The sequence below is a fragment of the Ranitomeya variabilis genome, chromosome 2, assembly GCF_051348905.1.
Source record: "Ranitomeya variabilis isolate aRanVar5 chromosome 2, aRanVar5.hap1, whole genome shotgun sequence".
Lineage (NCBI taxonomy): Eukaryota > Metazoa > Chordata > Amphibia > Anura > Dendrobatidae > Ranitomeya > Ranitomeya variabilis.
Genome location: NC_135233.1, coordinates 850,392,757 through 850,409,405, shown reverse-complemented (window position 1 = coordinate 850,409,405; position 16,649 = coordinate 850,392,757). Strand labels below are relative to the sequence as shown.

Sequence of the window (16,649 nt, the reverse complement as noted above, 5' to 3'; positions counted from 1 at the left end):
GGTGTTAACCCCTTCCTCTTGTGAACCTGTGGTTCTGCTGTGGAACAAGTACAGAGCATTAATGAGAGCTGTGTGACTTTGGAGCTCTGTAGAGTCCCTGCTGAGCTGAGCTGAAAAGCAACAGAAGACATTTATCCTGTGCAGATTCAGGCAGTTTGCTCTCAGGGAAATTGTGAGTGACTGCTGGAGGAAAGACGGTATCCTGTACCATCCGTATTGAGAGAGATCCTGACAAGCCCCATTGAAGTGCTATCCCGGACCTTATCCTGAGGCTACAGAACTGTAAGTCCCCGTCGTGTGGGCTTGGCATCAGCCGACAAGACGCAGAACCTTGTTTTGTTGTGGTTGTTTTGGCGCCAAAGATTTTGGGACTGGCTGCAGCCGATGTAAATTATATGCCTGAGAAGAGACCACCTCACGTTAACAGTACTGTAATAGATACCAGATTAAGTGTTTAAGAACTTCTGTTATATTTATATGTATTGATATTGTGGGTTTTGAACAGTTTATACTCAGTGTGCCATTGGAGAAAAATTGTATCGAAATCAATTCTTTTAGAATCGATTTAATCCTCTCTAATAACATGATAACTTTATTATAAGAGCCTGTAAGAAAATGATATGACCCTTGTGAGGCTAGGTTCACATTGCATTAGTGCCATCCATTTAACGGATCTGTTAAATGGATGCGCTAACGCTGATGCACAAAATTGCTTTTTTCTTTCAGTCCACTAACGCATGCTACCATTGCGCTGGCATGCGTTAGCAATAGAGGTCAATGCACAGCGAAAGCATCCATTCGCTGTGCGTTAGGCCTGATGTACCCAAAAATGTGGTAGACCGCATTCGAGGGTGCATCACAAAGTAACGCATCATCGCTAACGCATGCCGATTGTGATATGCGTTAGGATTTGTTCCACTAATTGAAGTATATGGGTGCGTTAACGGATCCGTTACATAGCATTAATGCCGCTTTGAAACGGATCCGTTAAACGGATCACCAGAACGCGATGTGAACGTAGCCTAACTAAAAAAAAAGTAATGGCAAAGCGTTATCTGTCACTTTCTCTACTGATTTCATAGCATATTGACATTAGTCCATCTTGGCTCAAAGTGCTTTCTACACATAGTGTTGCATAGTTTGGTCGCAGAAAAAAATTGTGAGAGTAGATTATATGGGGTAATTCAACTTTTATCTATACAGAACATGAGGTACATGCATCAGCTTCTTAATACAGCATAACAAGAAGCCTAAAGGACCTTTTACCAGAGAAAAAGTAAAACCAAAGTACAGGTATATGCATTACATTCAACTAAGCATACAACAGTAACAACATCGCCATCTACTGTCAGAAAAGAGTAAACTCCTCCTGCACACAAATAAGTCTATATCTGTTGCATATATGCCAACATATAGAATGTGAAAAACTGAATTTAAGGTAAACTCACTTGTATACTCTGATATTTCTGAGCTGTTTCCAGTCACATTATTCTCCCCAACAACAGCAGTGACCAGCAATGTGTAATAATTCCCCGGTGTCAGGCCTTCAAGTGTATCAGAAGTTGAAATCACAGTTTTATTGAAAGTTGGATTTCCCAGAATCTGGATTTCATAAGAGCTTACATTTCCATCTGGTTTCTCCCAGCTCAGAGATATAGAAGTGGTGGTGATTATCCCAATCATCAGGTTCTTCGCTACTTCAGGTTCTGTAATGAAAAAACAAAGATATAAATAATAATCAAGTCTAACATTTACATAGAGTTAAATCTGGTAAAACGATCTTGCATCTTCCTCTGGTAAAATATTATGTAGTCTACTTATGCTAGGTAAAAATATCAGAAGATGCTAAGTTTTAATGGGAATCTGTCAACAGGTTTTTGCTATTTAATCTGAGAGCAGCATAATGTTGAGACCCTAATTCCAGGGATGTGTCAGTTATTAAGTCTAGTAAGTAATACATCTTTGGAATCAGGCTCTCTGCCAATAAATTGCTATCAGAATCCATAACAAAATCCTCATTAAAAAATCCCTTTAAGCAATCTTTAAAAAATCTAGTTAGAGAAGTAAACAAAAACTAAATCCTGAATTCAAGACCATGACACAAATAGTGTGCTTCCTGCAATGTAAGAAGGGTGAGCCATTTTTTACATACTAAAGAAAGATCTCCATAATCCTGAAATTTAAACACATTGTCTACCTCACAAAGTGTGCGTGATGTAAAAAAAATTGTTTTTTTTACCCCTTGTTGTTGTAATACTTCAATGTAAGACCTGTACATGCTCTACATGCATATAGTGGCCTGTTGCAGGATCTTGAATCTTCCTATCTTTTCCAATCCTATCCTAGTTTTTTTGCAGTGTCTTTTTATTTTTTTTAGAATAGTCACATTACACACTACATTATTGCTACTTCCAACAGGTGGCGCTATAGAGTTCAAGTCCTCTTTTTCCCTGAAGAGGCAATTTGCACATTACAAGAGTAATTCAAGACTACAACCTATCCCACAAAAAAGCAAGCCCTGTCATGGTCATGTCGCTGGAAAAATAAAAAAGTTATGGCTCTGGAAAAAGTGGGAAAAAAAACAAAAGTGCAAAAATAGAAAATCACCAGGTCAGGAAGAGGATAAAGTAGCAGAGATAAGTTTTACAAATAAGAGTGGCTGCTGCTTAGATACTGGAACAAAACGGAGCTTATTAAATAGATATGGGAACAAAACCAAACTTACTACATAGCCATGGGAAAAGAACTGAGCTTACTGCATAGATATGGGAACTGAACCAAGCTTATGGGAACAGAACAGAAGATACCGCAAAGATATGGGAACTGAACCATGCTTACTGCAAAGATACGGGAACAGAACCGAGCATACTGCATAGATAGGGGAACTCAAATGAACTTACCACATAGATCTGATAACAGAACCAAGCTATATACAGTCATATGAAAAAGTTTGGGCACCCCTATTAATCTTAAGCTTAATGTTTTATAAAAATTGTTTATTTTTGCAACAGCTATTTCAGTTTCATATATCTAATAACTGTTGGACACAGTAATGTTTCTGCCTTGAAATGAGGTTTATTGTACTAACAGAAAATGTGCAATCTGCATTCAAACAAAATTTGACAGGTGCATAAGTATGGGCACCCTTATCATTTTCTTGTTTTAAATACTCCTACCTACTTTTTACTGACTTACTAAAGCACTTTTTTTGGTTTTGTAACCTCATTGAGCTTTGAACTTCATAGCTAGGTGTATGCAATCATGAGAAAAGCTACTTAAAGTAACCACTTGCAAGTTGTTCTCCTGTTTGAAGAGTGGCATCATGTGCTCCTCAAAACAACTGTCAAATGATCTGAAAACAAAGATTATTCAACATAGTTGTTCAGGGGAAGGATACAAAAAGCTGTCTCAGAGATTTAACCTGTCAATTTCCACTGTGAGGAACATAGTAAGGAAATGGAAGAACACAGGTACAGTTCTTGTTAAGGCCAGAAGTGGCAGGCCAAGAAAAACATCAGAAAGGCAGAGAAGAAGAATGGTGAGATCAGTCAAGGACAATCCTCAGACCACCTCCAAAGAGCTGCAGCATCAACTTCCTGCAGATGGTGTCACTGTGCATCGGTCAACTATACAACGCACTGTGTTGTTTTGCTGCCATGCATAATCCCTTTTTGTATTACCAAACAACTCAATCTTGGTTTCATCAGTCCACAGGACCTTCTTCCAAAAAGAAATTGGCTTCTCCAAATGTGCGTTTGCATACCTCAGCCGACTCTGTTTGTGGCGTGCTTGCAGAAACGGCTTCTTTCGCATCACTCTCCCATACAGCTTCTCCTTGTGCAAAGTGCGTTGTATAGTTGACCGATGCACAGTGACACCATCTGCAGCAAATTGATGCTGCAGCTCTCTGGAGGTGGTCTGAGGATTGTCCTTGACTGATCTCACCATTCTTCTTCTCTGACTTTTTGATGTTTTTCTTGGCCTGCCACTTCTGGCCTTAACAAGAACTGTACCTGTGTTCTTCCATTTCCTTACTATGTTCCTCACAGTGGAAATTGACAGGTTAAATCTCTTAGACAGCTTTTTGTATCCTTCCCCTGAACAACTATGTTGAATAATCTTTGTTTTCAGATCATTTGACAGTTGTTTTGAGGAGCACATGATGCCACTCTTCAAACAGGAGAACAACTTGCAAGTGGCCACTTTAAGTAGCTTTTTTCATGATTGCATACACCTAGCTATGAAGGTCAAAGCTCAATAAGGTTACAAAACCAAAAAAAGTGCTTTAGTAAGTCAGTAAAAAGTAGGTAGGAGTATTTAAAACAAGAAAATGATAAGGGTGCCCATACTTATGCACCTGTCAAATTTTGTTTGAATGCAGATTGCACATTTTCTGTTAGTACAATAAACCTCATTTCAAGGCAGAAACATTACTGTGTCCAACAGTTATTAGATATATGAAACTGAAATAGCTGTTGCAAAAATAAACAATTTTTATAAAACATTAAGCTTAAGATTAATAGGGGTGCCCAAACTTTTTCATATGACTGTAAATATGGTAACAGAACTGACATTACTGCATAGACATGAGACCAGATCCAAGCTTGCTTAATAGGTCTGATATCATAACCAAGATTAGTACATACATATGGGAACAAAACTGAGGTTAGTACATAGATCTGTCAGAAAAGAAAGTATGTGCCATGGAAATTGTAATATAGGGATAGTGAAGCTGAATCCAGTGATGTGTCCCTTAGTTTACTGAGTGCAGTAATTCCGACACAATCAGTGTTTTTAGATTTAGGCCGGGATCACACATGCGAGAAACACAGCCGAGTCTCGCATGTTAATACCCGGCAGTGCTGCCAGCACTCGGATCGGATCGGAGTGTGTGGCCGCGTAGCAATTGTAGTATATGCCTCACTTTATTATACTATTAAAAAGAAATGTACTCCCGGCATAAAGAAAGTCAAAGAAAAGCATAGGTGTAATATGTCTGACCATTATAGCCTATTGCTCAGTGGAGCAGTACTACTGAATACTGATACCTTATGTGAGGAGCTGGCCTTGTTCTAAGACTATTGGACCTTTGGACATAGAGCGGAATCTGAAGCTCTAAGGGATGCAGACTTTTTCCAGCATGAGCACCGTTTACGTCAGTCTTATTGCTGTGTTTTATTAGAGATTTGCTTTCTTGTCAGTTCAGCCTCAGGAATCAAAGTTTCCAGTTAGTGATAGTAAGCAGAGGAAGGAGTGCAGGCTGAATCTTATATATGCATAAAGCCAGATAGGAAATTGCTAAAGGTAAATGTAAAGCAATTATTCCATTAATCAAGCCGTTGTTCTCACAGCCACAAGTCTCATTGTGTGGATGGGGATCGCAGATCCAATGGAGCCATCACCACTGGGAGTCTCATGTGCAGTCTCAACTGTTGGGCTTCTGGAACAATCTTCATTTTTTGAGCTAAAAGCAAATGTTTAAGTGGGAGCGTGTGAACACTTCAGCTCATCCAGATTTCCTGATTCCAGGGATGACAAGAAGTCACATGTTTAGTGAGGGAGTTGTTGGAGTGACATCAAGGGGCGAGGATCTAGGCTGAGGTCCTGGAGCCCATGGATTGATTGCCTATGGAGTTTGGAGATCGGTTGCCGACTTGCTTGGTTCCCCCTGCTGTGGTTGAGGGTTCTGTCTTCTGGACTTTAGGAACTTTCTTAAGGACTGTGGCTGTTGAATACACGACCTTTGTCTGTTATCTGTCGTTTAGAGGAGCATGGACTGTGACTATAGACTATTCTGGAAGGAGATACAAAATCTGTGGGTGAACCAAAAGTTATGAGACAGCGCCTGGTATGGGGACAGTGGGTCATATATTTTGACCATCTACCCGGAGTTGTTGTAAAACTATGGTTGTAAGGAATAAAAAATAGTTGTTTTATTAACCTGCCTAGATGATTATTGCAACCGACAACCTCAGATCTTCACACCTTCTATTTGTTTTTTTAAATTGTACACGGCCGGCCACTGCAAGGTTACAATGTAAGAAGGAAGGTGGGCTTACACTTTATGATTAGAGGCATTAGACAACCACTGATTGGCTAAGCTATAAATGTTTAGTATCTGTGTACTTATAAAAATCTGGGGAATCGTATTTAACGGTCAGTTTTACCATATAACATGGTAAATAAAAGAACAAGAAACCCAAAAAAAGTTATGGAATTGAACTCTTTTTGCAATTTCACTGCATTTGAATTTTTTTTCAACTTTCCAATACAATATATGGTAAAATAAATGATGTAATTCAAAAGTACCGTATATACTCGAGTATAAGCCGAGATTTTCAGCCCAAATTTTTGGGCTGAAAGTGCCCCCTCGGCTTATACTCGAGTCATGATCGGTGGTGGGGTCGGCGGGTGAGCACTGTCATATACTCACCTGCTTCCGGGGCTCCTGTCGCCCCCCCTGCACGTCCCACTGTCTTCGGTGCCGCAGCCTCTTCCCCTGAGCGGTCACGTGGGACCGCTCATTAGAGAAATGAATAGGCTGCTCCACCTCCCATAGGGGCGGAGCCGCATATTCATTTCTCTAATGAAGCGGTGCCGGTGACCGCTGATAGAGAAAGAGGCTGCGGCACCGAAGACAGGCAGGGGGAAGGAGCGGGACGCTGGGAGCAGGTAAGTATGTCATATTCACCTGTCCTCGTTCCACACGCCGGGCGTCGCGCCGTCTTCCCGGCGTCTCTCTGCACTGACTGATCAGGCAGAGGGCGCGATGACGCATATAGTGTGCGCGCCGCCCTCTGCCTGATCAGTCAGTGCGGAGAGAGAGACGCCGGGAAGATGGCGCCGAGGAGCTGCAAGCAAGACAGGTGAGTATGTGTTTTTTTTTTTTATTGCAGCAGCACAGATTTATGTGGAGCATCTATGGGGCAATGGTGCAGAGCACTATATGGCAGAGCTATGGGGCAACGGTGCAGAGCACTATATGGCACAGCTATGGGGCAACGGTGCAGAGCACTATATGGCACAGCTATGGGGCAATGGTGCAGAGCTATGGGGCAACAGTGCAGAGCACTATATGGCACAGCTATGGGGCAACGGTGCAGAGCACTATATGGCACAGCTATGGGGCAATGGTGCAGAGCTATGGGGCAACGGTGCAGAGCACTATATGGCACAGCTATGGGGCAACGGTGCAGAGCACTATATGGCACAGCTATGGGGCAACGGTGCAGAGCATTATATATATGGCACAGCTATCTATGGGGCAAAGGTGCAGAGCATTGTATATATGGCACAGCTTTATGTGGAGTATCTATGGGGCCATAATGAACGGTGCAGAGCATTATATATGGCACAGCTTTATGTGGAGCATCTATGGGGCCATAATGAACGGTATGGAGCATCTATTTCTAATTTTGAAATTCACCGGTACCTGCTGCATTTTCCACCCTAGGCTTATACTCGAGTCAATAAGTTTTCCCAGTTTTTTGTGGCAAAATTAGGGGGGTCGGCTTATACTCGGGTCGGCTTATACTCGAGTATATACGGTACAACTTGTTCTGCAAAAAACAAGCCCTCACAAGGCCATATTGATAGAAATATAAAAAAGTTATGGCTCTTGGAAAAAGGGGCGGAAAAAGTGGAAAATGGCCATGGCATGAGAGGGTTAACCCCTTTCTGCCATCAGACGTACTATTCCGTCCGTGTGACCTGGAACTTAATCCCCATGGACGAAAAAGTACGTCGAGGCCGATCGGGGCCAGGTGTCAGCTGATACTCACAGCTGACACCCAGAACTAAGTGCCAGCAGCGGTCACGGACCATCCCCGACAATTTAACCCCCAGAACACTGCGATCAAACAAGACCGCAGTATTCCAGAGCCGGCACAGGGGCTGTCTCTGAATTTGGATCGGAGGCCCCGCTGCACGCCGCAGGGTCCCGATCGCTGCCATGGAGACGCGATGTTATCATGATGACATCTGTATCTCCACTGCTGAGAGACGTCCTGTCAAGCACAGTGCATGTCAGGAGTCTCTCAGTGTCAGTGCATAGAAGCTGCAGCGCAGACAGCTTCTGTAGCATGCAGATCTGCATGTTATAGAAGCTATCAGCCTGCAAAAAATGAGTGTCCCTTAGTGGGACACAGTGTAAAAATAAGAATGAATTAAAAAAAATATTAAAAATAATTGTGAAAACATTTTTAAAAAATAATAAAAAATTATAAAAAAATAAATATTTATTATATCAATAAATAAATATTTGAGTGAAAAAAAATCAAAACAATAAAAGTACACATATTTGGTATCCTCGCTGTTGTGAATTTACTTTTTGGCTCCCTCTAGTGGCTACTAGTGATTTGACTCTGGATATGTCAGTCATTCCTTTTATGCTCACCTGGGTCGTTAGGTCAGGGGTGTTGCTATATAAGCTCCCTGGACCTTCAGTTCAATGCCTGGCAACGTTGATATCAGAGCTAATCTGTAGTGCTCTTGTCTACTGATCCTGGTTCCTGCTTCATTAAGCTAAGTCTGCTTTTTTGCTTTTTGCAATTTGTTTTTGTTTGCAATTTTTGTCCAGCTTGTATATAATCTGTATCCTGACCTTGCTGGAAGCTCTAGGGCGGCTGGTGTTCTCCCCCCGGGCCGTTAGACGGTTCGGGGGTTCTTGAATCTCCAGTGTGGATTTTTTATAGGGTTTTTGTTGACCATATAAGTTATCTTACTATATTCTGCTATTAGTAAGTGGGCCTCTCTTTGCTAAACCTAGTTCATCTCTGTGTTTGTCATTTCCTCTTACCTCACCGTTATTATTTGTGGGGGGCTTGTATCCTACTTTTGGGGTCTTTTCTCTGGAGGCAAGAGAGGTCTTTGTTTTCCTCTTCTAGGGGTAGTTAGCTCTCCGGCTGGCGCGAGACATCTAGCGACCAACGTAGGCATGTTCCCCGGCTACTTCTAGGGTTGGCGTTAGGAGTAGATATATGGTCAACCCAGTTACCACTGCCCTATGAGCTGGATTTTTGTACTTCGCAGACTTGCTGATATCTCTGAGACCCTCGCCATTGGGGTCATAACAGTTTGCCAGGCCAGTATTAAATGTTAAATGCATTGCAGAAGTGGGATTATAAGAAAGAAAGTTCTGAGTTTTTTTTTTTTCTCTCTCTCATTTTTTTTTCTTATCCCCTTTACCTCTGAGTGGCTTGTGATTGCTGCAGACATGAATGTCCAGACCTTGATTACAAGTGTGGACCAGCTTGCTGCTCGTGTGCAGGGCATACAAGATTATGTTACCAGAAATCCTATGTCAGAACCTAAGATACCGATTCCTGAACTGTTTTCCGGAGATCGATTTAAGTTTAGAAATTTCAGGAATAATTGTAAATTGTTTTTGTCCCTGAGACCCTGTTCCTCTGGAGACTCCGCTCAGCAAGTTAAAATTGTTATTTCTTTTTTACGGGGCGACCCTCAAGATTGGGCTTTCTCGCTGGCGCCAGGAGATCCGGCATTGGCTGATATTGATGCGTTTTTTCTGGCGCTCGGTTTGCTTTATGAGGAACCCAATCTTGAGATTCAGGCAGAAAAAGCCTTGCTGGCTATGTCTCAGGGCCAGGACGAGGCTGAGGTGTATTGCCAAAAATTTCGGAAATGGTCCGTGCTGACCCAGTGGAACGAGTGTGCATTGGCTGCAAATTTTAGAAATGGCCTTTCTGAAGCCATTAAGAATGTGATGGTGGGTTTTCCCATTCCCACAGGTCTGAATGATTCCATGGCCCTGGCAATTCAAATTGACCGGCGGTTGCGGGAGCGCAAAACCGCAAATTCCCTCATGGTGTTATCTGAACAGGCACCTGATTTAATGCAATGTGATAGAATCCTGACTAGAAATGAGCGGAAAATTCATAGACGCCAGAATGGCTTGTGTTACTACTGTGGTGATTCTGCACATGTTATCTCAGCATGCTCTAAGCGTCTTACTAAGGTTGTTAGTCCTGTCGCCATTGGTAATTTGCAATCTAAGTTCATTCTATCTGTAACTTTGATTTGCTCACTGTCATCGTATCCTGTCGTGGCGTTTGTGGATTCAGGTGCTGCCCTGAGTCTTATGGATCTGTCATTCGCCAAGCGCTGCGGTTTTGTTCTTGAGCCATTAGAAAATCCTATCCCTCTTAGGGGTATTGACGCTACGCCATTGGCAGAAAATAAACCGCAGTTTTGGACACAGGTTACCATGTGCATGACTCCTGAACATCGGGAGGTGATACGTTTTCTTGTTCTGCATAAGATGCATGATTTGGTGGTTTTGGGTTTGCCATGGTTGCAGACCCATAATCCAGTCTTGGACTGGAAGGCAATGTCAGTGTCAAGTTGGGGCTGTCATGGAATTCATGGAGATTCCCTGCCCGTGTCTATTGCTACTTCTACGCCTTCAGAAGTTCCGGCGTATTTGTCTGATTATCAGGATGTCTTCAGCGAGGAGGTGATACGTTTTCTTGTTCTGCATAAGATGCATGATTTGGTGGTTTTGGGTTTGCCATGGTTGCAGACCCATAATCCAGTCTTGGACTGGAAGGCAATGTCAGTGTCAAGTTGGGGCTGTCATGGAATTCATGGAGATTCCCTGCCCGTGTCTATTGCTACTTCTACGCCTTCAGAAGTTCCGGCGTATTTGTCTGATTATCAGGATGTCTTCAGCGAGTCTAGGTCAAGTGCATTGCCTCCTCATAGGGAATGTGACTGTGCAATAGATTTGATTCCAGGCAGTAAGTTTCCTAAGGGAAGACTGTTTAATCTGTCGGTACCTGAACATACCGCGATGCGCTCATATATTAAGGAGTCTCTGGAGAAGGGGCATATCCGTCCTTCTTCTTCCCCTCTTGGTGCGGGATTCTTTTTTGTGGCTAAAAAGGACGGATCTTTGAGGCCTTGTATTGACTATCAGCTTTTAAATAAGATCACTGTCAAATTTCAGTATCCTTTGCCGTTGTTGTCAGACTTGTTTGCCCGGATTAAAGGTGCCAAGTGGTTCACCAAGATAGACCTTCGTGGTGCGTACAACCTTGTGCGCATTAAGCAAGGAGATGAATGGAAAACCGCATTCAATACGCCCGAAGGTCATTTTGAGTACTTGGTGATGCCATTTGGGCTCTCTAATGCACCTTCCGTTTTTCAGTCCTTTATGCATGACATTTTCCGGAAGTATCTGGATAAATTTTTGATCGTTTATCTGGATGATATTCTGGTTTTTTCTGATGATTGGGACTCGCATGTGGAGCAGGTCAGGATGGTTTTCAAGATTTTGCGTGAAAATTCTTTGTTTGTTAAAGGCTCAAAGTGTCTCTTTGGTGTACAGAAGGTTCCCTTTTTAGGGTTCATTTTTTCCCCTTCTGCTGTGGAGATGGACCCAGTCAAGGTTCGAGCTATTCATGATTGGACTCAACCCTCGTCAGTTAAGAGTCTTCAGAAGTTCTTGGGTTTTGCTAACTTCTACCGTCGTTTTATCGCTAATTTTTCTAGCGTTGTTAAACCGTTGACGGATATGACCAAGAAAGGCTCTGATGTGGCTAACTGGGCTCCTGCTGCCGTGGAGGCTTTCCAGGAGTTGAAGCGCCGGTTTACTTCAGCGCCTGTTTTGTGCCAGCCTGATGTCTCACTTCCCTTTCAGGTTGAAGTGGATGCTTCGGAGATTGGGGCAGGGGCCGTTTTGTCGCAGAGAGGCCCTGGTTGCTCTACTATGAGACCTTGTGCCTTTTTCTCTAGGAAGTTTTCGCCGGCAGAGCGAAATTATGATGTGGGCAATCGGGAGTTGTTGGCCATGAAGTGGGCATTTGAGGAGTGGCGTCATTGGCTCGAGGGTGCTAAGCATCGTGTGGTGGTCTTGACTGATCACAAAAATCTGATGTACCTCGAGTCTGCTAAACGCCTGAATCCTAGACAGGCCCGCTGGTCATTGTTTTTCTCCCGTTTTGACTTTGTGGTTTCATATTTACCAGTTTCTAAGAATGTGAAGGCCGATGCTCTGTCTAGGAGCTTTGTGCCTGATGCTCCTGGAGTCGCTGAACCTGTGGGTATTCTTAAGGAAGGAGTTATCCTGTCAGCTATTTCTCCAGATCTGCGACGTGTGTTGCAGAGATTTCAGGCTGGTAGGCCTGACTCTTGTCCACCTGACAGATTGTTTGTGCCTGCTAAATGGACCAGCAGAGTCATTTCTGAGGTTCATTCCTCAGTGTTGGCAGGGCACCCGGGAATTTTTGGCACCAGAGATCTGGTGGCCAGGTCCTTTTGGTGGCCTTCCTTGTCAAGAGATGTGCGGTCATTTGTGCAGTCCTGTGGTACTTGTGCTCGAGCTAAGCCTTGCTGTTCTCGTGCCAGCGGGTTGCTCTTGCCCTTGCCTGTCCCGAAGAGACCTTGGACACACATCTCTATGGATTTCATTTCGGATCTTCCGGTGTCTCAGGGCATGTCTGTCATCTGGGTGATATGTGATCGTTTCTCCAAGATGGTCCATCTGGTTCCTTTGCCCAAACTGCCTTCCTCTTCTGATCTGGTTCCTGTGTTCTTCCAGAACGTGGTTCGCTTGCACGGCATTCCTGAGAATATTGTGTCGGATAGAGGATCCCAGTTTGTTTCCAGGTTCTGGCGATCTTTTTGTGGTAGGATGGGCATAGATTTGTCGTTTTCGTCCGCTTTTCATCCACAGACTAACGGACAAACGGAACGAACTAATCAGACTCTTGAGGCGTATTTGAGGTGTTTTGTCTCTTCTGATCAGGATGATTGGGTGACCTTCTTGCCGTTGGCTGAATTTGCCCTTAATAATCGGGCTAGTTCTGCCACCTTGGTTTCGCCATTTTTCTGCAACTCTGGTTTCCACCCTCGTTTTTCCTCGGGACATGTCGAGCCTTCTGACTGTCCTGGGGTGGATTCTGTGGTGGATAGGTTGCAGCGGATCTGGAATCATGTGGTGGACAACTTGAAGTTGTCACAGGAGAAGGCTCAGCGTTTTGCCAACCGCCGCCGCGGTGTGGGTCCCCGACTTCGCGTTGGGGATTTGGTATGGCTGTCTTCTCGATTTGTTCCTATGAAGGTCTCCTCTCCCAAATTTAAACCTTGATTCATTGGTCCTTACAAGATATTGGAGATCCCTAATCCTGTATCCTTTCGCCTGGATCTTCCGGTGTCATTTGCCATTCACAACGTATTTCATAGGTCCTTGTTGCGGCGGTACGTTGTACCTGTGGTTCCTTCTGCTGAGCCTCCTGCTCTGGTGTTGGTTGAGGGCGAGTTGGAGTACATGGTGGAGAAGATCTTGGATTCTCGTCTCTCCAGGCGGAGGCTTCAGTATCTGGTCAAGTGGAAGGGCTATGGTCAGGAGGATAATTCCTGGGTGGTTGCCTCTGATGTGCATGCGGCCGATTTAGTTCGTGCCTTTCACGCCGCTCATCCTGATCGCCCTGGTGGTCTTGGTGAGGGTTCGGTGACCCCTCACTAAGGGGGGGGTACTGTTGTAAATTTACTTTTTGGCTCCCTCTAGTAGCTACTAGTGATTTGACTCTGGATATGTCAGTCATTCCTTTTATGCTCACCTGGGTCGTTAGGTCAGGGGTGTTGCTATATAAGCTCCCTGGACCTTCAGTTCAATGCCTGGCAACGTTGATATCAGAGCTAATCTGTAGTGCTCTTGTCTACTGATCCTGGTTCCTGCTTCATTAAGCTAAGTCTGCTTTTTTGCTTTTTGCAATTTGTTTTTGTTTGCAATTTTTGTCCAGCTTGTATATAATCTGTATCCTGACCTTGCTGGAAGCTCTAGGGCGGCTGGTGTTCTCCCCCCGGGCCGTTAGACGGTTCGGGGGTTCTTGAATCTCCAGCGTGGATTTTTGATAGGGTTTTTGTTGACCATATAAGTTATCTTACTATATTCTGCTATTAGTAAGTGGGCCTCTCTTTGCTAAACCTAGTTCATCTCTGTGTTTGTCATTTCCTCTTACCTCACCGTTATTATTTGTGGGGGGCTTGTATCCTACTTTTGGGGTCTTTTCTCTGGAGGCAAGAGAGGTCTTTGTTTTCCTCTTCTAGGGGTAGTTAGCTCTCCGGCTGGCGCGAGACATCTAGCGACCAACGTAGGCATGTTCCCCGGCTACTTCTAGGGTTGGCGTTAGGAGTAGATATATGGTCAACCCAGTTACCACTGCCCTATGAGCTGGATTTTTGTACTTCGCAGACTTGCTGATATCTCTGAGACCCTCGCCATTGGGGTCATAACACCTCGCATCCGTAGCAACCCGCCCTATAAAACTGTCCCACTAGTTAACCCCTTTAGTGAACATCATAAAAAGAAAAAACGCAAGGCAAAAAACAATGCTTTAGCACAATGCCGCCGAACAATAAGTGGAATAACACGCTATCAAAAAGACAGATATAAATAAACATGGTACCACTGAAAATGTAATCTTATCCCGCAAAAAGCAAGCTGCCATATAGCTCCATCACAGGAAAAATAAAAAAGTTATAGCTGTCAGAATAAAGCTATGCAAAAATAATTATTTTTTACATAAAATAGTTTTTAGTGTATAAAAGCACCAAAACATAAAAAAGATATAAATGAGGTATCGCTGTCATCATACTGACCCAAAGAATAAAACTGCTTTATCAATTTTACCAGATGCGGAATATTATAAACGCCCCTCCCCCAAAAGAAATTCATGAATTGCTGGTTTTTGTTCATTCTGCCTCTCAAAAATCGGAATAAAAAGCGATCAAAAAATGTCATGTGCCAGAAAATGGTACCAATAATATCACCCCCTTAGTTAGGGAAAATAATTAAATAAAAAAAATGTATTTATTTCCATTTTCCCATTAGGGTTAGGGTTGGGGCTAAAGTTAGGATTACGGTTACAGTTGGTATTAGGGTTAGGGTTGGGATTAGGGTTAGGGGTGTTTTAGGGTTAGGTTTTTGGTTAGGGTTATGATTAGGGTTGGGATTAGAGTTAGGGGTGTGTTGGGGTTAGGGTTGGAGTTAGAATTGGGGGTTTCCACTGTTTAGGCACATCAGGGTCTCTCCAAACGTGACATGGCGCCTGATCTCAATTCCAGCCAATTCTGCGTTGAAAAAGTCAAATGGTGCTACTTCCCTTCCGAGCTTTGCCATGCATCCAAACAGTGGTTTACCCCCACATATGGGGAATTAGCGTACTCACGACAAATTGCACAACAACGTTTGGGGTCCAATTTCTCCTGTTACACTTGGGAAAATAAAAAAATTGGGGAGTAAAAAGTCATGTTTGTGGAAAAAATGTGATTTTTTTATTTTCATGCCCGGGCGTTATAAACTTTAGTGAAACACCTGGGGGTTCAAAGTTCTCACCACACATCTAGATAAGTTCCTTGGGAGGTTTAGTTTCCAAAATGGGGTCACTTGTTGGAGGTTTCCACTGTTTAGGCACATCAGGGGCTCTCCAAACGCGACATGACACCCACAGACCATTCCATCAAAGTCTGCATTCCAAAACGTCACCACTTCCCTTCTGAGCCTTGACGTGTGCCCATACAGTAGTTTTCTCCCACATATGGGGCATCAGCATACTAAGGACAAATTGCACAATAAATTTTGGGGCCCTGTTACCCTTGGAAAATTAAAACAGGGGGTGAAAAGATCATTTTTGTGGAAAAAATATGATTTTTTAATTTTACAGCTCTACGTTATAAACTTCTGTGAAGCCCTTGGGGGTTCAAAGTTCTCACCATACATCTAGATAAGTTCCTTGGGGGGTCTAGTTTCCAAAATGGTGTAACTTGTGGGGGGTGTTTCCACTGTTTAGGCACATCAGGGGCTCTCCAATTGCGACATGGCATCCAATCTCAATTCCAGCCAATTTTGCATTGGAAAAGTCAAATGGCACTCCTTCAATTCTGAGCTCTGCAGTGCACCCAAACAGTGGTTCCCCCAACATATGGGATATTAGCGTACTCAGGACAAATTGATCAATAAATTTTGGGTTCCAATTTCTCCTGTTACTCTTGGGAATTAAAAAATTTGGATTTGAAATAATTTTTTTGTGAAAAAAAGTTAAATGTTCATTTTTTTAAACATTCCAAAGATTCCTGTGAAGCACCTGAAGGGTTAATAAACTTCTTGAATGTGGTTTTGTGCACCTTGAGGGGTGCAGTTTTTAGAATGGTGTCACTTTTGGGTATTTTCTATCATATAGACCCCTCAAAGTGACTTCAAATGTGATGTGGTCCCTAAAAAAAATGGTGTTGTAAAAATGAGAAATCACTGGTCAACTTTTAACCCTTATAACTCCCTAACATAATTAAATTTTGGTTCCAAAATTGTGCTAATGTAAAGTAGACATGTGGGAAATGTTAGTTAGTAAGTATTTTGTGTGACACATCTGTGCGATTTAAGGGCATAAAAATTCAAAGTTGGAAAATTGCTAAATTTTCAAAATTTTTGCCAAATTTACGTTGTTTTCACAAATAAAAGCAAGTTTTATCGAATAAATTTTACCACTATCCTGAAGTACAATATGTTACGAGAAAACAATGTCAGAATCGCCAAGTTGGAAAATTGCAACATTTTCAAAATTTTCACCAAATTTCAATTTTTTCACAAATAAACGCAAGTCATATCAATGAAATGTTACCATTATCAT

At 42.9% G+C, this 16,649-nt stretch overlaps 1 protein-coding gene across 1 annotated transcript in view; it reads right to left on the bottom strand.

Annotated features, from left to right (window-relative positions):
• LOC143808017 (tenascin-X-like) overlaps positions 1-16,649 on the bottom strand; it is a 332,081-nt gene that overhangs the window by 239,611 nt on the left and 75,821 nt on the right. Inside the window, exon 14 of the mRNA XM_077290219.1 lies at positions 1,449-1,706. Coding sequence (XP_077146334.1) covers positions 1,449-1,706 — 258 coding nt within the window. The remainder of the gene's footprint in view (positions 1-1,448; positions 1,707-16,649) is intronic.